Here is a 26,668-nt window from a genome sequence, read left to right on the forward strand (position 1 = left end):
TGGTGCTGCAGCCTGGAAGTTCTGGTGGTATCATTGCCATGATGCCAACGCGGCCCCATTTCATGTTTTACCAGAGAACAATTGTCCCCCACACTTTTATTCAATTCAAAAAGCCCAGACGTGTTTCCTTTTGCCTACAGATATGAATATTTGTAGCTTCTAGCAAGCATAAGTGAGTTACACATCAAGCCCGACTGAAAGTCTGAAATTGGTTGTTAGCGTTAGCACAGGCACTGCCCAATCGTGAAATCTAACGTTAGACATGATATTCTGAGTTTTACAAGCATGACCTGGTTAAGTATGGTCAGCATCTGCCTATTGTAAACAGCCAAACGGACTTTCTGTTTGATACGATCAGCCGGTTGTTACGATGTGTACCTGGCATTGCACCAGCGCTGCAATCCATATATCACACTACTCACTTGCATGGTTGGCAGAACATCCATTGTTACTTCCTTTGAAATTTGGCATTCTTGCGCCTGTCCTACTGGGTACAAGATGGAAGTTTTGACGGCATGTCACTTCCTCTCAGAAATATTATTGGAACTTTTACCTTCTGATGTCCCTGTAGGGAAAAGAAACAGGAAAACAGTCCAGGAAGAGTAGCTCATAGTTTGCAGATCAAAATGGAACCAAAGACTCATGAATTTAACATATTTGTGTGGCAGTTGAATTGAAATATAAGCGGGTGACGATATGTAAGGGCATCCCTTGCCCATCCCTTGGGACTATCTTTTCCGGAATCTCTGCAGACCCTCGATTCTAGGGCCCAATCCAGGATGGCTGCCTTCACAAGTCTTGGATCAGTCTCCTCCGTCTGACCCACTGCAGTGTTATTTTATAGTTTGTGTGCCAGTCAGAGTGCCGCACTGCTGGAGGTGCCAACTTGAGGCTGAGACGTTCAATTGATGTTAGACCCGTCTGCCCTCTCAGGTGGATGTATAAGATCCCATGCCAATGATTGGAAGCAGAGATGGGGAGTTGTGTCCTGGCCAATATTTATCCCCCAATCAAGGTCACTAAATATAACTGGTCAGCATCACATTGCTGTCTGGGGGAGCTTGCTGTACACAAATTGGCTGCTGTGTTTTCCTATGTTACAACAGTAACTACTTCAGAAAGTGCTTCCTTGGCTGTAAAAACCTTTGAGATGTCCTGAGGTTCTGAAAGGTGCTATAAAAATGCAATATTTTCTCTCTCTTCCCATTTCACCCTTTGTATTTACCTCTCTCTCTCTCTCTCAATCTCTCTCTCTCTCTCTCAATCTCTCTGTCTCTTTCTTTCTCTCACCTGGCCTGTGTCTCGAGTGTATCCGAGTGACATATTGGCTTTCTCTTGGCCTAGGTCTCGATCAGTCAGTGGAGCCTCGTGTGGTCTCTCCTCCAGCCCCCTAAGCAGCCCCAGGGTAAGTGTATGTTGGGCATGTTCCAGCCTCATGTATCTGTGCGTACCTCTGCTAGGTGATGGCTATGCTAATGTACACATAAGCTCCCCAGCTTGGGTCTGCGTATACTCAGACACATAAACACACAGGGGTACACACACACACAGACAAACATAAGAACATGAGAAATAGGAGCAGGAGTAGGTCATCTGGCCCACCGAGCTTGCTCCACCATTCAATATGATCATGACTCTCTGCCTTGGGCTTGAATTTGACTTTCCTGCTTGGGTACACACAGACCATTGACAGGTACACAGATATGTACAGACGCAGACACATGGCACACACATCGCACATTGAGATATATACCTACATACATACATATTCCTTCTTCCTTCTTCTTAGACAGTCCCTTGGGATCGAGGATGATTTGCTTCCACACTGCTCGATGGGTTTTGAGAATGGCCGATAAGCCCAATGCCACATGCAGGGCAGGTGGTGCTTGGTGGGTTGGGTAGACGGGTTGTCTGGAAGTTTGCGCATCCCCTCCGACACCCAGATTTCACCTCTGCTCATTCCTGGTGAAGTCTCTCAAGGTGTTCGGTGCCTTCCCGAATGAGCCTTCTCCATTTTAGTCGGTCACAAGACAGGGTCTGCCATGAGTTGACAGGGATGTTTGACCTCTTCAGGGATGCCTTGAGGACATTCCTAAAGCGTGTCCGCTCTCCTCCTGGGAGTCTCCTGCTGTGACCGAGCTCCCAGTAGAGCAGTTGCTTCGAGAGTCTGGTGTCAGGTATGTGAACGACATGTCCTGCCCAGCGGAGCTGGTTTTGATTGATCAGCGCCTCAATGCTGGGCAAGTTGGCTTGACAGAGGACACTGCTGTCGGACCGCCATTCTTGCCACCGGATTTGGAGGATCTTGCGAAGGCACCGCTGGTGGGACTTCTCCAGTGCTCAAGGTGCCTGCTGTAGGTTGTCCACATCTCCAAAGCACATAGGACCATGGGAATCACTGCTGCTCGGTAAGGTAAACCATGACAGTCTTGGGTTTGAGACCCTGGTCCTCAAATATTCTTTTCCTCATTTGACTGAAGGCTGAGTCAGCACATTGCAACCGATGATGAGTTTATGACATTGATGACATATCCCTATGAGCCGTAGAAACCCAGAGTTCCCAGGTTCAATCTCAATTGACATTGTCTCCCCCAGCCAAATCCCCCCATCTCACAAGAGGGTCAAAAGCAGCCAGGGAGCCCATTTGGGTTCAGTACCTACTGCCACTGGCCTACTTACAGCAGCCAGATTCCTGACCCCACCTATAGCCTCTCCATAAGCTTCAAACGTGGGCAAGTTTCAGGTCACCAGCTGACATTTGACCTCCCCGAAAGTCCCGAGAGGGATCACTGTGACAGCTGCCTGCTTTCAATGCTCAACAGGCATTCGGGGTGAGTGGAGCTCAGTGCGAACCAGCTTTCAGACACAGCATGAGGGTAACCACACCTGGGAGCTTACCACTCTGAAAAACTCCCCACCTGTAAAAGGGCTGCCTGTTTTACAGGGATGGCCTCAGTGAAAATGGAAATAATGTAAGATTTATGCAAGCCAGCAGTTGGAGCATAAATACTCCCTAATTTCCCCATCCCTGATTCCAATTAACGGGATAAAGGCCTCACAAGACCTGGTCAGTTAGTTGCCGGACATTACCTTGGACATCCAACCTCTGGTCTGGGGGCCGAGCATTGATGAGCATCTAGGATTCCCGCTCGCCAATCCCTCTTCCGGAAAGAGTGTGGCCATCGAGTGAGAACCAGACCAAAGCTGATTATGATGCCGTCACAGTGGAATAGACAGTCGCCACCTAAAACCTAGAGTGGGTCATGGGGAACGGTCTTTGGGCGAAATGCAAGAGGTTGTAGTTCAGCTGAGGCCATAGGGCATCACCCTGCAGGTTCACTAGGCCATAAACTAATGCCTAGCGACTGACTTTTGTTCGCTAATGTTAACCCAGTTGTGGGAGGAAGGATCGTTTCTCAGAGCCTGAGTTTGAACCCTAGCCATGACTGGCACCTGAGGATAATGCTTTTAATTTTGTCTACGTAAAAGTGAATTTTACCTATGGAATGGAAGTTGCTGGAGTATGTGTGACAGTTGGAGAATGCCGTGGCGTGCCACTCAACATGGTGCCCTGATTCACACCACAGAAACTCAATTACGTTGCAGAGAACAAGCAACTATACTGTTCACACCTGATGTCATTGTGGCGAGAGTGATGCATTTTTGCTCCACAAGATGGCGCAGCTCTTTGGCCTCAACAACATGGTGCAAAACAAAGACAGAATTACCTGGAAAAACTCAGCAGGTCTGGCAGCATCGGCGGAGAAGAAAAGAGTTGACGTTTCGAGTCCTCATGACCCTTCGACAGAACTGTTTGTTTTGGATTTCCAGCATCCACAGTTTTTTGTTTTTATCTCTATATACATGGTGCAAACGTTGGCCTCCAACAAATTGGCCTAGGCCTTTGCTTCAATGAAGTGGTGCCAGTGTTGCCCTAAACAAGATGGCGTAGACCTTTGACCTCAATGAAGTGGTGTCAATGTTGCCCTCAACAAGATGGCGTATACCTCTGACCTCAATGAAGTGGTGTCAATGTTGCCCTCAACAAGATGGCGTATACCTCTGACCTCAATGAAGTGGTGTCAATGTTGCCCTCAACAAGATGGCATATACCTCTGACCTCAATGAAGTGGTGTCAATGTTGCCCTCAACAAGATGGCGTATACCTCTGACCTCAACGAAGTGGTGCCAATGTTGCCCTCAACAAGATGGTGTAGACTTTTGGCCTCAACAAAATGGTGCCAATGTTGGCCTCCAACAAGATGGTGTAGACCTTTGGCCTCAACGAGATTACCCTCTAAAACCTTAAGAACCTTCTGAAAGTTTTATCTCACGCACCAGTATCCAGTTAACTCTGCCCAACTTCCCCAGGTTGACTGAATTATAAAACAAGCAACACCCAGCAACACCTTCTGTACTCACTCATGGGTTCTTGCCTCAATGGGGCACATTAGGTGCCCATTCCTTTTCATGTCGAGTTCTCCGCAGGTGGAAATTAAAACTGCAAACCTGAAGTTGAAGTTGCTGGAAAGGCACCTGAAAACCTACGCTCATTAGAAACAGGAGCAGGAGAAGGCCATTCAGCCCCTCTAGTCTGCTCCACCAATCAATAAGATCATGGCTGACCTGATTGTGGCCTCAACTCCACTTTCCTGCCTGACCTCCCCATAACCCCTGACTCCCTTGTCGATCAAAAATCTATCTAACTCAGCCTTGGATATATTTAATGATCCAGCCTCCACTGCTCTCTGGGGAAGAGAATTCCAAAGACAAACGACCCTCTGAGAGAGAAAATTCCCCCTCATCTCCATCTTGAATGGGAGATCCCCTATTTTTAAACTGTGCCCCCTGGTTATAGAGTCACCCACAAGGGGAAACATACTCCCAGCATCCACCTTGTCAAAGCCCCCTCAGAATCTTATGTTTCCACAAGCTCACCTCTCATTCTTCTAAACTCCAATAAGTATAGGCCCAACCTGCTCCACCTTTCCCCATAAGACAAACCCACATCCTAGGAATCATCCTAGTGATCAAAAAAATTTTTTAAAAATAAAAATACCTGGAAAAACTCAGCAGGTCTGGCAGCCTCTGCGGAGAGGGATACAGTTAACATTTCGAGTCCGTATGACTCTTCAGCAGAAATGGTTCTGATGAAGAGTCATACGGACTCGAAACATTAACTGTGTCTCTCTCCGCAGATTCTGCCAGACCTGCTGAGTTTTTCCAGGTATTTTTATTTTTGTTTTGGATTTCCAGCATCCGCAGTTTTTTTGCTTTTATCATCCTGGTGAACCTTCTTTGAACTGCCTCCAATGCAAGTATGTCCCTCCTCAATTAAGGTGTCCAAACTGATCACTCTAGGTGTGATCGCAGAAAAGGGAAGAGCCGGATTAATATTTCACACGGTGTCCCTTTCTCTGAATGCTCGGCCATAACTTGAGGAAAATTGACCCTTTTGCTTGTGGTTGTAGTAGCTTTCCTTGCCCACTGGGGTACAGTGCAGAGCTATATGGTGCCACAGTTGCCACCAGCGACACCAGGAGGTGATCAGTGTCATTGCAGCGCTGGAATTGCCCAGAGTGTTTACTCTGGGGTTTTGCAATAGTGCAGTCGGCTGATCTGCAATCTTTCTTTTACCGTTTTTGCCAGTGACTTTTGTTTGACTTCCTTCAGTGATTGCCAGCAGCATTGCATCATTTGGAAAAATAATTCGTACAAAGGCATTTTCTAAAAAAGTCTGTTTTTAAAAATCATCCCCCTTAAACCCTCTGGGGAAAACTCAGAAGTTTGGTCAGGGTCAAGGTTACCACTTGCGTCCCCACTGATTTTCTCCGAGGGACGGAAACGTGCTCGGGGTTGAGCTCAGCCTGTCTTAGATCTCTACGCCCCTCTGCCCTCTGACCTCTGGCCTTTAAGACTAGAGTTGACCACCACAGGGCAAACCCCAGGCTTTTTGGTAAATCCCTGATTTTAATCCCACCAGGTAGCCAGGCCCTCAGCTGCCTGGGTTCGAGTTTTGGAATTCCTTTCCTAAATCTTGCCACCTCTCTCTCTCTCTCTCTCTCTGTGTGTCTCCCCCGTCCTTCTAAGACCTTCCTGAAAACCCACCTTTCACTCGCTTCTCCTAATACCTGTAACTTGGCTCATAATTCGGTTTGATAATTGCACCTTGGGACGTTTTGCTCTGTTCGAGGCGCTACGTAAATGAAGTTGGCGTTGTTGTCCGCTTCTACCCCTATCGGTTTACAACGGAGCTGACCGTGTCCAGGCCAGCACAGTCCACCCCGTATACACCCCTCAGCTTAATGAACGTGCATCTAACCAGAAACTGAGCGGGGAAATACAAGTTGTCACGCCTCAATCTCGGGGCCCCGTGCCTCCATTCGGAATCTTTGCTGATATTTTGTGAACCTCGAGGGATTCAAAGCAGGGCCGGGGATATAAATCAGACGGGTACCGGAATGGACTACGCTTCCCAAGCATTGAACCTTTTATTACAGCGTCTCACTGCCCTTCCTGCTCACTCATGACGAGAACACTTCACTGGTCTCCGCGCATGTTTGGTTGTTGTGCTTTTTTGGGGTGCTCTCTGACTCTGGGATGTCTCAGTGTTTTTGGGGTTTGCTGCCACCCTGTAACCTGGGGGGGTGGTGGGGGGGGTGTCCTTCGTCTTCTCCCACAAAACCCCCGGTGACAATCATCAGCCTGGGCTTGATGGCTGAGGGTGGGGGGGGGGGTGGAATGTTGGTGATGGATTGAGGGACCATTCCATTTTCGTGGATAATGTCCAGATTTGAAGAATTGTTGCCACATTAGGGAGTGTCGTTGATGATGTCAATAAACTAACCTGGGTGGGTATGTGTATTGGGTGGGGGTGTTTTTTAGTGCATATGTTGTGTGTGTGTGTGTGTGTGTGTGTGTCTGTGTGTTTTTTTCTGTGTATGTGTATGTTTTTTGGGTGTATGTCGTGTGTATTTGTATGTGGTGTGTGCATGTATATGGTGTGTGTTTTTTGTGTGTACATGGTGTGTGTATATGTGGTGTGTGTGTGTGTGTGTATATGTGGCGTGTATGTATGTGGTATGTGCTATGTATGTTCATTGTGTGTGTGTTTTGTTTATATGTGTGTATATGTGGTGTGTGCATGTATATGGTGTGTGTTTTTTGTGGTATGTTTATATGTGGCGTACATATATGTGATATATGTGTGCATGTGCTGTGTATGTTCATGTGTGTGTGTGTGTGTGACTGTGTTTTTTGTGGTGTGTGTGTGTGTGTGTATATGTTGCGTGTATACATGTGATGTGTGTGTGCATGTGCTGTGTATGTTCATGTGTGTGTGTGTGCGTGTGTTTTTTTTGTGCGTTTTTGTGTGTGTGTGTGTGTGTGTCTATACGTGTGTGTATAGCTGGCTTCTGTATGTCAGAAGGACCAACATAGATCCCTGCCCTGTGTTAACCGTTGACTGCACTCGGGGCAGTGGGTAGAGATGCTACTGTTATCCCCAACTTTGGATGTGTGGGGAGCAGAAGGTTAGGAATAAGCGATCATCCAGGATTTCCACTCCTCCGACAGGAAAGAGGATATGGATTAAGGGCAGGTTGCGAGTTGCATTTCTGTCTGCGGTTGAGGACCCTCTCCCTCATGAAGAGTGAGGACCCGGTTTGCAAGGACAGCGCCCGAGGGGAACTGAAACCTTTGGGATGGGAGGGGGAGGGAGCGTTGTTCTCCTGGGGATGAACTGGCTGGCCACCGAGAAACAGTGGGACATCCTTTGTCCGTGTGTTGGTGTTACTTTATGAGAGTTTTCTTTTTAATTTGCAATCCTTTCTCCTCGATGCTGGTGTCTGACGCTGCTGAAAGCTGCTGTTCTTGTTCTTGTTCTTGTTCACTTCACGTGACTGTTCCTTTCATGACATTCAGCCCATTCGTAAGTTCTCTGTCCCTCCTCAGAGCCCCGTCTTTAGCTTCTCGCCCGCCTCACCCGAGCGCGACGCTTGTAAGGACTTCTCTCACCAGCCCGGCACCGTGTGGCAATCGAAACTAGCACACCATCACCACCGCCAACCCGATTCCAAGACGCAAACGCTGCCAGCCAAGGCTAGCCTGAGCGAGAAGCCATTGCAGCCCATCAAATCCAACCCTCTCCCCATCAACCTCGCAGCTACCTCCCCCTCCCCGATCCCACCGTGCCACCATCCTTCTGTCCCATCACCACCCCACCACTCCATCCCTTCACCCTCCTTCATACCGTCTCCCCCCGCTCGATTTTTCCCAGGTACTAAAACGAGCGCCAAATCTATCCCTGCCACACAGGTGACCCCTCACCCCTCCCCTAGAGGCAGCCCCCTCCCCACCCCGCTGGGAACCCCCGTCCACACGCCAAAGGAGAGTCCCACCAGCACGCCCAACGCAACGCCGCCGTCCAGCCCTGGGGTCGGAGGAGTGCCCTGGAGGACTCGCCTCAACTCGATCAAGAACAGCTTCCTTGGCTCTCCGCGATTCCATCGGAGGAAGCTACAAGGTGAGTTCGGGTCAGACTCTTAGAGCTGACCATTCTTTGGCTAATTAAAGGGAGAGGCAAGTCCAGGTAAATACTTCAACGTCTAAACCGTCCTCCTCGCTGACTCACTGTCGATGCTAAGTGCTTCTCAGTTATGAAACGATTGGCATCTTCCACCAATTCCCGGACAAGGCTTTGGGGGCCTGTGCATCCATTTTGATGACATCACCAACTGGAGCATTTTCACGGCTGATCTGTCTGTTTGAGGGTTGAGGAGGGGGGGAGGTGGGGGGGGGGGTGGGGGGGGGGTGGTGCGGGGGTAGTGAGCTAGGGTGGGGCTGGAGTAGGAAGTTGGGGGGGGGTGGTGGCGAGGCAGCGGTGAGGGCAGTGGATGGGACAGCGGGTGAGGGATGGGGTGGAGGGGGGCAGTGGGACGAGGTTAGGCAGCCAGGATGGGGCGGGGTTAGGGTTAGGGACTCTCGAGTTTGGAATCACCCACAGTAGCAGCCTGTGCTGAGGGGAAGTGAATTGTCTGTGACCTCTGCAGCTCCTCTCTGTCAGACAGGGCACCAGGCGCATCTCTGGAGGGACAGAGTCTGGTGGGGTTGGATTGACTGATGGAGATAGTGGGTTGATGGAGTTGGATTAACAGATTGATTGGTCGAAATGGCTAAATTGATAGAGTGGGATTGACCGATGTGGTTAATTGATGGATAAGAGAGTGGTTGATAGAAATGGATTGACAGAGAGTTGGATACAGTCAGCTCAATGGAGATGGTGGGTTGGACAGAGAGGGATGGACAGATAGTGATAGATAGATGGATGGACTGAGAGGGATAGGTCAATAAAGTTGGGTAAACGGAGGGTTAGAGGCAGCTGCACCGATGCACTCAGGGAGAACAGCAGAAAGGGAGATTAACAGAGACGGGTGGATTGATAAGGGAGGTAAATCGATGGGGATATAATGACTGACCGCGTGAATAGAAGTGAACGGGTTAATATCACAAAGGGTGCAGCACACAAGCACAAAACTCCAGCCCTAAGAGTTTTGCTTATGGACATTGGGGATGTTTTGTAGAGTCGCTTCCTTTTAATAGGAAGAGTATTTTCAAACGTCTCGCGAGACCCACCTGCCCTGTCTTAACGGTGAATACCGGAGAGGGGGGTTGCGTGTGTGGGAACTGCAGAGTTTTCAATTTCAACCACCATGTGCTGTGACCCTTGCCCCCAGAAACTTCTCCGCAGACAAATGTAAATAAGTCTCTGTCACCCTGAAGGCAACGTATTGCCACTTGAACGAGAGCGTTCAAAATGTTGCCATGGTTTGCAAGGCCCAACACCAAACAGGGATCAGATTTGTAGTCAGGCAGGCGTTCATTGCCTTGATGTGCTGGGCCTTTGCTTTGTGAACTGGAAATCTGAGTGCCAAGGCCATTCCTGAAGTTTTACCATCAGGAAATTTCCCACTAGACCAACGACAAGAATAAACCCAGCCAGACCCAACCCTGGGTGAAGTGGCAGCCTATCATTCAATCCATACTTTACCATCCTGTATTCCTCCCAGCACCCAAATCCCTTATTCTCATTCAGATCATAGAAATTTTGCAACACAGAAGGAGGCCATTCGGTCCATCATGTCCCTGCTGGTCGACGAAGAGCTGCCCAGCCAAATTCCCCCTTCCTGTACTCGATCTGTCAGCCTGCAGGCTACGGCGCTTCAAGTAGGCATCGTTCCAAATGTGGTGAGAGTTTCTGCCTCTACCACCTATTCGGGCAGTGGGTTCTAGACCTCCACCAACCTCTCCTCCTCCTATCCTCCTACTAACTAATATAAATCTATGCCACCCCCCGCCCCCCCCCAACCTGGTTTCTTACCTTGTACTAAAGTAAATGGGTTGTCCCTGTTTATGGCCCTTGTAATTTTATAGGCGTCAATTAAGTCACCCCTCAGCCTCCTCTGTTCCAAGGATAACAACCCCAGTCTTTCCATGCAGCTAGAATTTGCCTGATCTGGCACCATCATTCTGTTGGTAAAATCTGAACCCGCCGATGGCGACGATAGTGGAACAGTCCACTGACAGCAGGGGTAGCCATGCAAATGAGGGGGAGAATTTACAGGGCTAAGAGGAAAGAGTGGGTGATAATTGGATAGCTCTTTCAAAGAGCCAGCACAGGCACAGTGGGCAGAATGGCCTCCTCATATGCTCTACCGCTCTACAGTTCTAAATTGCAAAGCATCCATGATGCCATTGTTGATGTCACTTGGCTGGTTAATTGGAGGAGAATGCCATTTGGTTATTGAGTGTGGAGATGTTGAATCACACGGTCCAGATGTTAATTGGTTTGCACTGGATTTGCTGAACTCTACAGTCACAAGATGTTACATTTGGCCTCATGTTATGATATGGCAGGTGGTATTTACCAGGCTGACCAAATCCCAAAGGGAAACTTGGCCAGGCTTTCACAACGATTTTGTTATTTGTATTTATTATGAGAAGATTTGTGCACTGAAGTCAGGAGTAATGAATCCACTATCACCTTTTGAGATTTTAAAGATTAAAATTGAAACATTTATTAACAACAAACTTAAACACACAAGACCACAGTTACACAGTTACATTTAGTTTTATAACAGTTCTCACAAGATTCCTACTTATCTAGACTTCTGACTACATACCCCTTCCAGGCAACAGTCCAAGTAGATTCTTAATCTATAAAACATCCAGCAATATTATCAGAAGCACCTACTGTTGCTGTAAGGGAGGGACTTCACAGCTTCTTTCTCTCTCTCACTCGACAATGGAATTCCCAAAGGCTTTTAACAAAACCTTGATTACTGGAACATCTCCAGGGTGGCATTAGGCTTTACCATATAGGCCTGTTTCACATAGTGTACCTTCCAAAATCTCACGTGGCCACTCCCCACAAAGCTTTCCATTTTTCTTTAAATATAATTTCTCCCTTATGATCTGTAAATCCCATTGTTTCACCCTTTCTTTGAAAGTTACTTTTCCCAGAATAGAAAAAACTTTCAAGTTGTCATTATGGCCAACACTTTTGGGAAAAATAAACTTAATAACTTTGCCTTATTTATCTTTCCAGTCGTAAACATCTTATCATGTCCCTTTGAAAATCGAAAAACCTCTCAATTTATCTTAAAAATGCAAATTCTATTCACACTGTATCTGCTGAAACTTCATCCTAGCTTCCCATCTCCATTTCAAATGCTTATTTTACACCTAAACCCTTTTGATGATTAAAACCTTGCAGTCTGACTGTCTGCAGTTTAATTAAACTAGGCACACACACACACAGTCCCCATAAGCCTGCTTTAAAGTACCCCACAGTAATATTAGGAAAAAAATTATCTTTCCTTTACACTTACCATCCTCCTTCCAGGCTAAAGAGGGTTAAAAATCAACCAAGGCTCCCTGTTCCCAGTTACTGCCTCGTGAGCTCTGCCAGAAAGATGGTGTCTTTGCCATGAAGCAAGGGGAGGATCAGAGTTTACTTGTGATCCCCTCCATATGTCAATGACCATCACATGAATAATGGCCTTTTGATGCCACTGGTGCAAGGCTGCATCTCAGGATTGGCATTTCCGCATGTTGTAGCTCAGTGCAATGTAAAGAGTGTAGAGCCAGGAATGGTGATTTGAAATGAAGACATTGCTGAGGAAGTTCTCCTTGCAGCTGACACTGATACAATGCCCTTTCCTTCCTTCCTCCTCCTATCCCACACAGTACCAACAGAGGAAATGTCCAGCCTGACGCCGGAATCATCACCAGAGTAAGTTCAACTCTTTGGCTAAGGGTAATAGGGGGCAGAGAATAACCTCCTGCCCTGAGTCACACCCACACTGTTTACCTGTGACTTCTGTCTTATTCCTATCTCCCTTTCTCTCTGCACTGCTTTTTCTCACACTTTCCTTTTCCATTCTCTTTCTTTCTCATATTAATCTTTTTCTTCCTCTTTATTTTGTTCTGACCACTGTTTATCTTGGCTTTCTCATTTCTTTCTCTTTGCCTTGCTTTCCCTTTCTTAGTTTTTTCTTTCTATTTAAAGTTTTCTCTTTCCTCTCTATCTCCTTCCCTCTCTCTTTCCTCTCTATCTCATTCCTCTCCCTCATTTCTTCTCACTTTACTCTCCTATCTTTTTCCCTCTCCTTCTTTCCTCTCTATCTCATTCCTTCTCTTTCCTCTCCCCCACTCCTTCCCACTTTCCTCTCTTTCTTGATCTCTCTTTCTGTCTTTTCTTTCCAATGGGAGTGCTGCAATGCCGGAGGTGCCATCTTTCAGATGAGTTATTAAACCTGCTTGGTGGATGTAAGGGATCCCATGCCACTATTTTGCAGAAGAGCAGGGGAGTTCTCCCTGGCCAATATTTATCCTTCTACCAACATCACAAAAAACAGATTAACTTATCATTATCACGTTGATGTTTGTGGGAGCTTGCTGTGCGCAGATTGGTTGCTGTGTTTCCTATATCACAACAGTGACTACACTTCAAAAGTAACTCACCATCTGTAAGAGATGTCCAGTGCACTATATAAATACAGCTCTTCCTTTTATTTTTCTTATCGTCCCAGAGGTGCAGAACAGGATTGCAGAACCAAACATAAAGCCCTCCGTAAGAGGGGGGAGGCAGAGGAGGGGGTGGATTGGGGGGTGGGTGGTCGTCAGATTGTGGGTGGGGGGCGTGGTAGTGGGAATTGGGCGTTACAGCATTGAGGGGGAGGAAAGCATGGGAGGAATGGAATGGGGATGGCATAGGAAGAAGGTGATTGGGATGGGATGAGGATGAAATCTTTCTGGTCCCGGGAGGGCGACTTCCAGGCGGGATCGGGAGGAACTTTTGAAATAGAAGCTGACCTGATGCACTCCCGCTTCGGGGCAATCTTTCCAGAGGTAGGTCAGCACTTGCAGAGGCTACCCATCCAGAATCAAATGCCCGATTGCAAAGTGATTGAGGACTATCACTAGGGTCTTCCCGGCAATGGATGGACCCTCCCCACTGACATTCAAATTGGCAGGAGCCTCCTGGCAGCTTGCCAGTGGTTTCCCCTTTGAAGAAGGGGGAAGCAGTTGGCCGAGTGGCAATATGACTAGACCAGTAATCTAGCAAACTAGGCTAATGCTCTGGGAGTATGTGTTCAAATCCCACCATGGCAACTGGTAGAATTTAAATTCAGTTAATAAAATCTAGGATATAAAGCTAGTCTCAGTAGTGGTGATCATGTAGCTATCATTGATTGTTGTGAAAACCCATCTGGTTCACTAATGTCCATTCTTACCTGGTCTGGCCTGCAAGTGACTTCAGGTCCACTGTAAAGTGGTTTACTCTTAACTGCCCTCTGAAGCAACCTAGCAAGCCACTCAGCTCAACAAATACTGGCCTTGCCAATGACACCCACACCCCATGAAAGAATTGAGAAAAAAGCTCGGGCGAACTCAGAGCTGTTGCCAGAGATTTTTTTAAAATTTATTTCGTGTGTGTCACCTGTGGCTCAGTTAGTAGCTTACACACCCCCTGAACTTCTGGGTTCAAGTCCCAGCCCAGGGCTTGAGTGCAAAGGTCAAAGCTGGCACTTCAGTGTAATACTGCAGGAGTGCTGCACTGTTGGAGGTGTTGCCCTTTGGGTGAGATGTTAAACCGAGGCCCTGTCTGCCTGCTCGGGCGGGTAGTGTAAAATATCCCTTGGCACCACTTTGAGAAGAGCAGGGGAGTTCTCCCAGTGTCCTGACCAATATTTATTTTTCATTCAACATCACAAAACACAGGTTATCTGGTCATTATCACACTGCTGTTTGTGGGATCTTGCTGTGTACAAATTGGCTGCTGAGTTTCTTACATTATAACATTGACTACACTTCAAAAAGCATTTCATTGGCTGTAAAGCGCCTTAGGACATCTGGTGGATGTGAAAATTGCCATATAATGGCAGGCCTTTTTTAAAAATTTCTCTTCTTTTTCTCTCTTTCTCTTTCTTTTTCCTTCATTTTATCCTTTACATTTTTTTATTCTCTATCTAATCTTTCAGAGGGCGCCCCTCCGATAGTTAGACTGTGCATACGTCCCAGGCTGCGGGCCCTCTGATTGGGTCACCAGCCTCAGAGATGCGCTCGCCATCCTTAATTGGACGGCAGACCCGGAGACGGCATCTTGATTGGTTGCCTCCGGGAAATATCCTCGGCAGGGCAGCCTGACAAGCAGATTGGCGTCGGGACCTGGAAATCGTCCCCAGTCTTGGGGCAGAATATTTTGTCCAGTATGAAAGGGATCAAAGGAATGGCATGGGGGTCCAATGAGAGGGATGGCATGAGAGGGTTAGCATGAGAGGGATGGCATGAGAGGGTTAGCATGAGAGGGATGGGATGAGAGGGATGGGATGAGAGGGATGGGATGAGAGGGGTGGCATGAGAGGGTTAGCATGGCCTGGGATGGAGATACAAGATGGAAATAAAGTTGCCATTAAAATACTAATTTCTTCGCAAACATATTGCGGGTCTCTCCTAGTACTAAAATAACTTGCACTGGGGGATGAGAGAGCTGGACTTTGTCTCTTGAATTCCAGATTAAGTCCAGCTCAAAGTGATGGGGTAAATGTCCTCTCTCTGCCAGTAGAGTAAGTGTGGGCAGTCATAGTGCATAGTGGGCATGGAGCCACAGAATGAAACCACAATAAATAGGCATAAAATTAGTCATCTTATTTGCGGTGACCATAAGATTGGAAAGATGTCACCTTCCTATGGTAGCAAGACTGAGAGTGAGGCACATTGCAGAGTGAAAATAAAAGGAGTTTTTACTCTGCATCTGAGCTGAGTCCACGTAGGGAGAGTTTTGCACTGCACCTGACTCTTGGTGTACGTGATCAAAAAATCCTTAAAGGAGCACTATAGGGGGAGCTTTACTGTGTATCCAACTCATGCTGCATCTGACATGGGGATAATGGGATAATGTAGAGGGAAGTTTACACTGTGTCTAACCCTGTACAGTACAAGGGCAACTTTATACTTTAAACCATGTTGTGTCAGATCTGTTTGTGATCAGAACAGTACAGAAGGAAGCTTACATGGTATCTAATCCAGGACTTCCCAAACTGTGGGTTGCGACCCCCAGATGAGATTTTGGGGTTGCAAGTTCCCTGACAGCAATGGTTGCCATGGAGCTTGGACTGATTCTGACAGAGGTCCCTTGAAATCCTTGCCTTTTGTCCCTGTGGCTTGGCAGGTTTTCATCAACTGCCCTGACGCACAACTCCTGTTCCCCTGCCAACCAACCCCCACCTCCCCCGCCTCCCACAGTCAAAAACCAAAACCCCTCCTCCCAACCCCCCATCTCAGCTACTGAAGCCTTCGTGCCCCTCAACAACCGAAGCCTTCGCCTCCACCCCCGCCTAAACACCTGAAGCTTTCCACCCCTCCACTCCTCCTCCTCCAGCTCAACGTACCCGCCCCCCCCTCCCCACCCCCCAAGATTTTCACCCTGGGACCACATGAAGTATAAGGCATTAAAATGGGAAAAAGTTTGGGAAACACTCCGCACTGTACCTGACGAGAGGACTTAATGTTCTATCTGGACTCCACATCTCTCCTCATCTGCTTCCTGACAGTGGCCTTTCTTGCTAAGTAACGCCTGTTTTCTCTCTATCTTGCAGACTTGCTAAGAAGTCGTGGTTTGGAAACTTTATTAACCTGGACAAAGAAGAACAGATATTTGTTGTCATCAGAGATAAGCCTCTGAGTTCCATCAAAGCAGACATTGTGCACGCCTTCCTCTCAGTGAGATACTTAACCATTTCTTCCTCCAAAACCTGTTTGTGCACTCCCAAAATGTATTAGAGACTGGGAGAGTCCCAGATTCAGCCACTGAACTGTGCTGCGTTAACTGAACTTAACCAGGATGGGGGTGGGGGCACAACAGATAGATTGGAGAAGTTGGGACTGTTTTCCTTGGAGAGGGTTGAGAGGAGATTTGATTGATGATATTCAAACTCTTGAGGGATCTGGGCAGAGTAGACAGGGAGAAACTGGTGGGAGGATTGAGGACGAGAGGGTCCAGATTTACGGTGATTGGGAAAAGCAAACAATGGAGACGCAAGGAGAAACTTATTCACACAGCGAGTGGTTAGGGTCTGGAATGGGCTGCCTGAAAGAGCGGTGGAAGCAGGTTCACGAGGGAATTGGGTTATTATCCGAAAACGTGCCGGGTTACAGGGAGAAGGCAGGGGAGCGGCACGAGGTGAATTGCTCGTTGGGAGAGCAAACGTGATGGGCTGAATGGCCAGCTTTAGCTGTAACGATTCTGTGACAATTTGCCTCAGTACACTTTCAGAGTTTTGGAAGGGAGGTGGAGGGAATATTTAATGCACGGTCCCCGTTTCCGGTCATCTCCCTCCTCATACACCTGGAAAGCGCTTGTGCAAGAAATGAGGTGGGGATTGCGGTTCAGATATTCTGCTGATGTTCGGGCCTACGCTTTAAGGCTGACCCGTGCTGCTCGGTCATTGACCTGGGGGCAGGTGGAATGCTCTGCCCTGGCTGTTCCATTGGGTTGCCTGTATAGGCTTACCTGTAGACACAGGGAGGAGGTGGGAGGGAGATGGTAATATCACTAGACCAGTAACCCAGAGACTCAGGCTAATGCTCTTGGGTCCTGGGTTCAAATCCAACCATGGCAGCTGGGAGAATTTGAATTCAATTAATAAAACCTGGAATTGGAAGCTAGTCTCGATAATGGCGACCATGAAATTGTCATCGATTGTCACTAAAAACCCATCTGGTTCACTGATGCCCTTTAGGGAAGGAAGGAAATCGGCCATAGTTACCCAATCTAGCCTACAAGTGACTCCTGACCGATAGCAGTGAGGCTGAATCTTAGCTGCCCTCTGAAATGGCCTAAAAAGCCGCTCAGTTCAAGGGCAATCAGGGATGGGTAACAAGTTGGCCTAGTCAGCAACACCAACATCCTGGGAAAAATTTTCCCCCACATTGCGGGGAGTGGGGTGGGAGGGGGGGTGGGTGTGGGGGCGCGCTGCCATTTTACATGGGCGGGCCAATTAAGCCTCACCCAGCATGACATCCACAAGGAACTATGTCCTCCGTGTGCAGGCCGGGGGGGGGTGGAGGTGGGGTTCCCTTCAGCCGGGAGTGTGCTTTCTCCAACGTGCTGCCTCTGGGAGATTGGCTCCAATTTAAAATTTCAATACAAATGATTGAAATATTTCCCTGACGTGTCCGGTCATGTGACACTGTCAGGTGAGTTGGGACATGTCCGTAACTTTAACTGAAACCTTTATGAAAAATGTAAACACCCTCATCAAACCTCATCCCGCCCGTGGATGAGGTTTGCTACTTTCTCTGAAGCCCGCCAGTGCTCCCAGCCTGCCCGCCCACCTTAAGGTTGGATGGGCGGGTCTGTTAACAATCTTAATTAGTTTTTCAATGGCCTCAGTAGGTCGTTGACAGGTCGGCGGGCGCACAGCTGACTCGGCTGCGCTCCTGCCAACCTGAAAATGGAGATGAGGCGGGGTGAAGTCGGGAGTTCCACATGTCAGCGAGCTGGCCCTGTCCCCGCTCGCCGACCGGAAGATCCTGCCCCCTGTGAACAAATTTTTAAAAAATGGCTAGACGGAATCACCGAATCGTTACAGTGTGGAAGGAGACCATTCAGCCCGGCGTGCTGTGCCGGCTCTCCAAAGGAGAAATCCGCCCAGTGCCAACTCCCCCCTAACCCTGCACATTCTTCCTTTTCAGATAATAATCCAATTCCCTCTTAAACGCCTCAGTTGAACCTGCCTCCACCACACTCAAACAGCACATTCCAGGTCCTAACCACTCGCTGTGTGGAAGAATTTCTCCTCGTGTTGCCATTGCTTCTTTTCCCAATTACGTTAAAACCATGTCCCTTTGTTCTTCATCCTTCCACCAGTGGGAACGGTTTTTCATTGAGCATTGCTGAAAAAAAGAGACATGTTGAAACTTTTCAAGCATTGCCAAGTCTGGTTTAGGTTTCAAGCAATGCTTGGCAGTTAACTGTCAGTCACCATCACTGGTGCATTCTCAATGGCAACACCTCTACCAATCAGAGTCCACTTGCCAACCAATCAGCACTCTTCACGTACAGTATAAATTGTTGTTTTCCCCTTATATTGGTATCCTTGCGAAGTTTCCTGATGAGTGCAAGACGAAAAGTTTCAACAAGTCTCTTTCTTTAGCAATAACAGTTTTTCCCTTATCTACTCTGTCTAGACCCTCATGGTTTTGAACACCTCCGTCAAGTCTCCTCTCAACCTTCTCTTCTCCAAGGAAAACAGTCCTAACTTCTCCAATCCATCTACATAACTGAAGATCCTCATCCCCCGTGAACCTTTTCTGCACTGTCTCCAGTGCCTTCACATCTTCCCTAAAGTGGAGTGCGCCAGAACTGGACACGATACTCCAGTTGAGGCCAACTAAACCGGGTGTTTTGTACAAGTTTACCATAACTTCCTTGCCCTTGTACTCCATGTCCCTATTAATACAGCCTAGGATGCTGTATGTTTAATTAACTGCACTCTCAACCTGTCCTGCCACCTTAACTAGACGTGTATAAAGTTCATGCCGCTGAAGGGATTATGGGCTGCGTCACGTCTTGTGGCATTTCCACCACTCAAGAGTTTGTGTGCAGATGCTGACTGTTCAGCCCTGGGGCTCAATGGATGGGATATTGTGGGGAGGAGGAGGGGGGAGGGGGTGGAGGGTTGGTGCATTGGTTGGGGGTGGGGCAGAGTGAAGACCTTGGGTCACAAAGTGCTTTCACAGGTCCTTCTCCTTTATCAATGATTTAGCAGCCCAACCGTCCACCAAATGAAATTTTCTTCCCAACGTGACAGACCAAACAGGCTACAGTAACCAACCATCCAGGATTATCCAGAAATTGAAAATTAATTACAAAAGGAACTTGGGTATCCTTGTTCATGAGTCACTGAAAGCTAACATGCAGGTACAGCAAGCAACTCAGAAGGCAAATGGTATGATTGCCTTTATTGCAAGAGAATTTGAGTATTGGAGTAAAGATGTCTGACAGCAATCATATAGAGTCTTGGTGAGGCTGCACCTGGAGTATTGTGTGCAGTGTTTGGCTTCCTTACCTAAGGACAGATATACTTGCCATAAAGGGAGTGCAATGAAGGTTCGCTAAATTAATTCCTGGGATGGCGGGATTGTCTTATGAGAGACAATTAAATAGACTGGGCATTTAATGGATAAGAGCAAAATACTGCAGATACTGGAAATCTGAAATAAAAACGGAAAATGCTCAGCAGGTCTGACAGCATCTGTGGAGAGAGAAACAGAGTTAACGTTTGGAGTCCATATGACTCTCCTTCAGAGCTAAAGGGAAGTAGAAAAGTGAATTTATACTGTCTAAGGGGGTGTGGAGCTGGATAGAAGGTTAGCGATAGGTGGAAGCTGAGGAGAGATTGACAAAGATGTCATGGACACAAGACAAAGGGAGTGTTAATGGTAGTGTTAAGGGCTAAAGAAGGTGCTGATAGTGGCATAGAGGTGAGAAAGCAGAATGTGTGAATAGCAGAATAAGAATCAGCTCTCTATGAAAGCAAAAACATGGAACAAGTAACAGATGGCCCTTGTGGGTTAGGGTGGGGGGACGGGCTGTGGTTGAGCAAAAAGGATAGAAAAGGGGATAAAATAATGATTAAATGAAGTTAAAAAATGTAAATAAAAAATAAAATTAAAAGTGAAAAAGGGATTAAAGAAAGCAGTGAAGGCAGAGGAGAGAGTTCATGGTCTGAAGTTGTTGAACTCAATGTTAAGCCCGGAAGGCTGTAAAGTGCCTGGTTGGAAGATGAGGTGCTGTTCCTCCAGTTTGCGTTGAGCTTCACTGGAACATTGCAGCAGGCCAAGGACGGACATGTGGGCAAGAGAGCAGGGTGGAGTGTTGAAGTGGCAAGCGACAGGGAGGTTTGGGTCATTCTTGCGGACAGACCAAAGGTGTCCCACAAAATGGCCACCCAGTCTGTGATTGGTCTCCCCAGTGTAGTGGAGACCACATTGGGAGCAGCGAATACAGTAGACCAAATTGAAGGAGGTGCAAATGAAGCACTTCGGTGAGGAGGTAAAAGGGCAGGTGTTGCGCTGTCTGTGGTTTCATTGGAAGGTTTTATTCCTTGTTTAGAAGAATGAGAGGTGATCTCATTCAAACATACAAAATTCTTACAGTGCTTAATACAGGGGACACAGCGTCAGAATAAAGGTCAGGCCATTTAGGACTGAGATGAGAGGGAATTTCTTCACCCAGATGGTGGTGAATCTTTGAAATTCTCTTCCACAGAGGGCAATGGAGGCTCAGTCCTTGAGTATGTTCATGACTGAGATCGATAGATTTTCACATATTACAAACATTGAGGGATACGGGGATAGTTCAGGAAATTTGTGTTGAAGGAGAAGATCAGCCATGATCTCATTGAATGGTGGAGCAGGATCGAAGGGCTGAATGACCTACTCCTGCTCCTATTTCTTATTTTCTTAGAACACTGCTGTGAGAAAACCCAGGAGAAAAATCATACAGGCCTTAAAATAAAATTGCTTTTTTTTTTCATTTTCTTTCAACAGCCTTGTTTATCAATTTTAAAAGTATTGGCAATTGGAGCAAAGGTTAACTGATATCATTTGATAGCAAAAAATAATTTTGCTTTCCAGTTGGCTGTGGGAAGTTATGGACTGTGAGGACTGACATGTTGGGCCACCAATAGCGTGGATGTAAGCATGGCATAGTTGGAGGCAGGCCTTTTTTTTGTTCTTTCACAGTATGTGGGCGCTGCTGGCTAGGCCTTCATTTGTTGCCCATCTCTAATTGCCCTTGAGAAGGTGATGGTGAGCTGCCATGTTGTGGGTACACCCACAGCGCTGTGAGAGAGGGAGCTTCAGGATTTTGACCCAGCGACAGTGAAGGAATGGCCGATATATTTCCAAATCGGGATGGTGAGTGACGTGGAGGGAAATTTTCAGCTGGTGGTGTTCCTATGCATCTGCTGCGCTTGTCCTTCTAGGTGGTAGAGGTCGCGGGCTTGGAAGATGCTGTCGAAGGAGACTTGGTGAGTTGCTGCATATGGTATATGGCACGCACTGATGCCATTGTGTGTCGGTGGTAGAGGGAGTGAATGTTAAAGGTAGTGGATGGGGTGCCATTCAACCTTGGGGTTGTTGGAGCTGCACTCATCCAGGCAAATGGAGAGTATTCCATTGCACTCCTGACTTTTGCCTTGTAGATGGTGGACAGGCTTTGGAGAGTCAGGAGGTGAGTTGTTCTCTGAGAATTCCCAGCCTCTGACCTGCTCTTGTAGCCACAGTATTTATATGGCTGGTCCAATTCAGTTTCTGGTCAATGATAACCCCCTGGAAGCTGATAGTGGGGGATTCAGCGAGGGTAATGCTATTGAATGTCAAGGGGAGATGGTTTGATTCTTTCTTGTTGGAGAATATGTGATGAAACTTTCAGGAATACCTTCAACCAAAGTTGGCAATCCTAAAGTGCACCTACCGTCTTGTCGGAGGCCGGGATTTCTCCCATATATGATTGTCTGCAATGTTGAAAATTTGGCCGAAGTTGGGAACTGGGGTGGGGGGGGGGGGGGGGGGGGGGGGGGTTGTGGTGCGGGGGCGTGCAAGGGTAATTTTCTCAGGGCAGACACTGTAAACCAATTAAGAGCAGAAATAAATCTCGACCTCCCTGTTACACTCTTAGATAAAGAATCGGTCACTACAGTCTTAGGGGAAGCGCTCTTGGTGCCCGGTCAGAGTCAACAAGTCCTCGGGTCAAGGAGGGGAGCAAAAGAAGGGAACATTGGGAATTCATGCTCCAATAACCCCTTTACTTTCCTCCAGATTCCCAGTCTGAGTCACAGCGTTATCTCACAAACAAGTTTCCGTGCAGAGTACAAATCGGTAGGAGGCCCGACTGTCTTCCAGAAGCCTGTGAAGTTCCAGGTGGACATCACATATGCAGAAGGCAGTGAGGCGCAAAAAGAGAATGGGATTTATTCTGTCACATTCACATTAATGTCAGGTGAGAGACTCGGGGAGAACTGGGAGCGTCCCCCCCAGGTAATGTAATTACAGTAATTTGCTGAGTATTTCTCATTAACTCGTCTTTTGTTGCGTGTGAAAATGTTAAACCGCTAAGCAAAGATACGCTGGCCTTGTTAGGGGGTGAAGCACAGATTCGCCAATTCTTAGCCTTAGAGGATTCAGTTACGAGGACAGATTGCACAGGTGGAAGCAAAACACTGCAGATGCTGGAAATCTGAAACAAAAACAGAAAATGCTGGGAAAACTCAGCAGGCCAGGCAGCCTCTGTGGAGAGAGAAACAGAGTTAACGTTTCGAGTCGGCATACGGATTTTCTATTTTTGTTTCAGATTGCACAGACCTGGCGTGAATTCCCTCGAATGTAGAACTTTGAGGGGCGATCTGATCGGGAAGTTTAAAGTGTTAAACAGGCTCGATAGATTAGGTACAGAGAAGTTATAACACCTGCTGGGGGAATCAGGAAAGAGGTGAGATAACGGGAGCTAGACAATTTAGTGGGGGAACTCCAGGGAAACAGCTTTTCACACAAAGGTGAGTAGAAATCTGGAATGCTGTCCCCTAAAAGGCTGTGGATACGGGCGGATACTTGGAGCTTTCCGAGAAAATTGCCACCCTCGGAGCCGACCACATAGTGTGGGAGTGGAACCATCTGTAAGCTAGATCAGATGGAAAGGGCAAGTTCCCTTTTTAAGGACATTAGTGAACCTCTTCAACTGTGACAACCCAGAGGTTTCCATTCCCCTATTCGTTCCCCCCTCTGGTGCCTGCCTACATATGTCCAGGTTCACTAACTCACAAATGACCTCAGTGGTTGAGGGGTGGGGGGGCGGGGGTTAAACTCATAACTGATGGCTAGGCCAGCACCATAATCACTATACATATGGTATTCAACATTAACAGGCTTTTTGTCTCTCTCAGGGCCCAGCCGCAGGTTTAAGAGAGTTGTGGAAACAATCCAAGCACAGTTATTAAGTGCACACGATCAGCCCTTGGTTCAAGCACTTGCAGGTAGGTAATCAATACTGTTGTGGTGTGTGTATGTGATAAACATGTGGGTTTGTATAACCGTGGACCACCGTATACAAACTAGTTGTTTTGCCAACGTGATTCAGCAAAGGAAAAGCTGAAAAAGCCAAGTTACCAATGCTGGGGTAGTGTGAAGGAGTCTCCTAATAACAGAGTGTGCTGCAGTGGTGTATGTCAGGTGTGTGTACTGTACAGCTGAAGATTTACTCCCTCGGAGGATGAGCCTTTGTGTCCCAGCTGGGTATAAACTAGAGGGAACAGAAACTATGAGAACAGAATGGAAATGTTGACTAGTGGGAGAGCTGGTAGAGCCTGAGGATGCCACCCTGTATAATCCATTTTTAATCTAGCCCTGACACTAATGATCTTAACAGAGTTTGGAACAGATCACAGACATTGTTCAGTGCTACAGTTCTCAGAATGGCATACTGAGAGAGTTTAAAACCTCCCTTCGACTAAATCTACAAAATGTCTTGGAAGAGTTGCGCTCACCCCATCATTCAGACAACAACTTGTATTTATTTTGGCGCTTTTATTGTAATAAAAATGTCATGGCTCTTCAGGACTATTATAAAGCAGAATTTGACACCAAGCCAAGGTGATATTAGGGCAGCTGGCCATAAGTTTGGTCAAAAAGGTAGGTTTTAAGAAGCATCTTAATAGAGAAAGGAGAGAGAGAGAGAGGTGGAGGGGTTTAGGGAAGAAATTCCAGTGCTTCAGCCCATGTAGCTGAAGACCTGGCCGCCAATGGTGGAGCGATCAAAATTGGGGATGCTCAAGAGGCCAGAATTAGAGGAGCACAGATATCTCAGAGGATTGCGGGGCTAGAGGAGATTACAGAGAAAGGGAGGAGCGAGGCCATGGAGAGATTTAAAGACAAGGAAGCAAATTTTAAAATCGAGGCATTGCTTAAGGAGCCTGTGTAGCTCAGTGGTGATGGGTGAACAGGACGTGGTGTGAATTAGGACATGGGCAGCAGAGTTTTGGATGACCTCAGGTTTACAGAGGGAGTAGGAGGCCAGTCAGGAGTGTGTTGGGATAGACCTAGAGGAAGAATCAGAAATAGTCAAAAGTTGTGAAATATTATGATTACAGGATAACAACTTGAAACAGGTTATTTTGTTTTAGTAAAATAAAAACGAGATGCTGAGAGTGCAAGGCCAGCCATCAACATCTGACAAAGAAAGGACACTTAACATTTCAGATTGGGCCTCTTCATTAAGACTTAATGTGCCGATGTTCTCATTAAGACTCTGACTTTTGCCAGATGCTGAATCACACAGATTGTGTGTTTCCAGAATTTTCCGTCTTTGGTTTTCAGATTTCCGCCACTGGTACATTCGTCTTATTTTGTCATAAATCAAAATAAGAAACGCTGGAACCACTCAGCTGGTCAGGCAGCATCAATGGAGAGGAAGAATTAACGCTTCAGGTCCACCACCCTTCACCAGAATTGAGGAAAGATGTTGTAGATTTGAGCGAGTAAAGTGGGCGGGAGGAGCAGGTAATAGGGAAGGACTATGGTAGGGTGGAGGGCAGGAGAGATTAAACGATGAAAAGTTACATAGTACAAAAGCTGAAGGGGAGTGATAATGAGTAAAACATAGAAACTAGGAGCAGGAGTAGGCCATTCGGCCCTTCGAGCCTGCTCCTCCATTCATTATGAACCAAGCTGATCATCCAACTCAGTAGCTTGCTCCCGCTTTCTCCCCATATCCTTTGACCCCTTTCGCCCCAAGAGCTATATCTAACTCCTTCTTGAAAACACACAATGTTTTGGCCTCAACTACTTTATGTGGTAGCGAATTCCACAGGCTCACCACTCTCTGGGTGAAGAACTTTCTCCTCATCTCAGTCCTAAATGGTTTACCCCGTATCCTCAGACTGTGACCCCTGGTTCTGGACTCCCCCACCATTGGGAACATCCTTCCTGCCTTTACCCTGTCTGATCCTGTTAGAATTTTATACGTTTCTATGAGATCCTCATTCTTCTGAACTCCAGCGAATATAATCCTAACCAACTCAATCTCTCCTCAGATGTCAGTCCCGCCATCCCAGGAATCAGTCGGGTAAACCTTCGCTGCACTCCCTCTATAGCAAGAACATCCTTAATCAGATAAGGAGACCAAAACTGCACACAATATTCCAGGTGTGGTCTCACCAAGGCCCAGTATAAATGCAGCAAGACATCCCTGCTCCTGTACTCGAATCCTCTCGCTATGAAGGCCAACATACCATTTGCCTTCTTTACCGCCTGCTGCACCTGCACGCTTACCTTCAGCGACTGGTGTAAAGAAACAAACGTGTGTCCAGGTGAATGGCAGGATAGCAGCCGTCGGAATGTAACATGAAGGAATAAAGACAATAAAATGAGAAAGAAACTGAACTGGCAAAAAAAAATGTAGGGGGGGAAGAGGTTATGATCTAAAATTGTTGAGCTCAGTGTTAAGTCTAGAAGGCTGTAGCCATACCGAGTTGAGAGATGAGGCGCTGTTGCTCGAGCTCGTGCAGAACTTCACTGAAACGGTGGAGCAGGCCAAGGATGGGAAGGTCGGGGTGGGAGCAACGTGGAGAATTGAAACGATGCGCAATCTTATTTTAATCTCTGCTTCTTTTTAGATGAAAAAAATGGCCAGTTTAGTCATCCTTCAGGGACTTCAATCCGAGGGGCACAAAGCATGCCCAGGGCGTGGAACGACTCCGAGTCTGTGGAGCACTTCAGACGAGGAGATTCCAAACACTCATCCTCTTTGAAAGAGAAACCCAAGCTTTTATCTTCCAATGGCACACAAAGTCAGCCGTAAAAATAAAGCAAAAAAAAAGGATAAAGAACTACTGGAAAATGAGGCACCTGACGCTGTCTTTATGAGGATGTAAATATCTTTAAACATGAAGAAACACGGAACTGAATACAACCTCTATAGTCCCATTTCATTTTATTATTTAAGGACTGAACGGGCCACCACCTGAGGTTGGGGCCTCTGCCTTCTGAATTGACGCATCCATGACGCTCGTGTCTGCTTCAGGAAATTATGGGACTTGTTTCCACA

General features: G+C 47.2%; 1 protein-coding gene across 1 annotated transcript in view; it reads left to right on the plus strand.

Annotated features, from left to right (window-relative positions):
- LOC121271690 (serine/threonine-protein kinase BRSK2-like) overlaps window positions 1–26,668 on the plus strand; it is a 333,868-nt gene extending 307,200 nt beyond the window's left edge. The window contains exons 13-19 of the mRNA XM_041177841.1: window positions 1,345–1,405; window positions 8,317–8,524; window positions 12,247–12,292; window positions 16,161–16,284; window positions 22,390–22,570; window positions 23,511–23,600; window positions 26,238–26,668. Coding sequence (XP_041033775.1) covers window positions 1,345–1,405; window positions 8,317–8,524; window positions 12,247–12,292; window positions 16,161–16,284; window positions 22,390–22,570; window positions 23,511–23,600; window positions 26,238–26,422 — 895 coding nt within the window. The 3' untranslated portion in view covers window positions 26,423–26,668. The remainder of the gene's footprint in view (window positions 1–1,344; window positions 1,406–8,316; window positions 8,525–12,246; window positions 12,293–16,160; window positions 16,285–22,389; window positions 22,571–23,510; window positions 23,601–26,237) is intronic.

This window comes from Carcharodon carcharias, chromosome 31, assembly GCF_017639515.1.
Source record: "Carcharodon carcharias isolate sCarCar2 chromosome 31, sCarCar2.pri, whole genome shotgun sequence".
NCBI classification, from domain to species: domain Eukaryota; kingdom Metazoa; phylum Chordata; class Chondrichthyes; order Lamniformes; family Lamnidae; genus Carcharodon; species Carcharodon carcharias.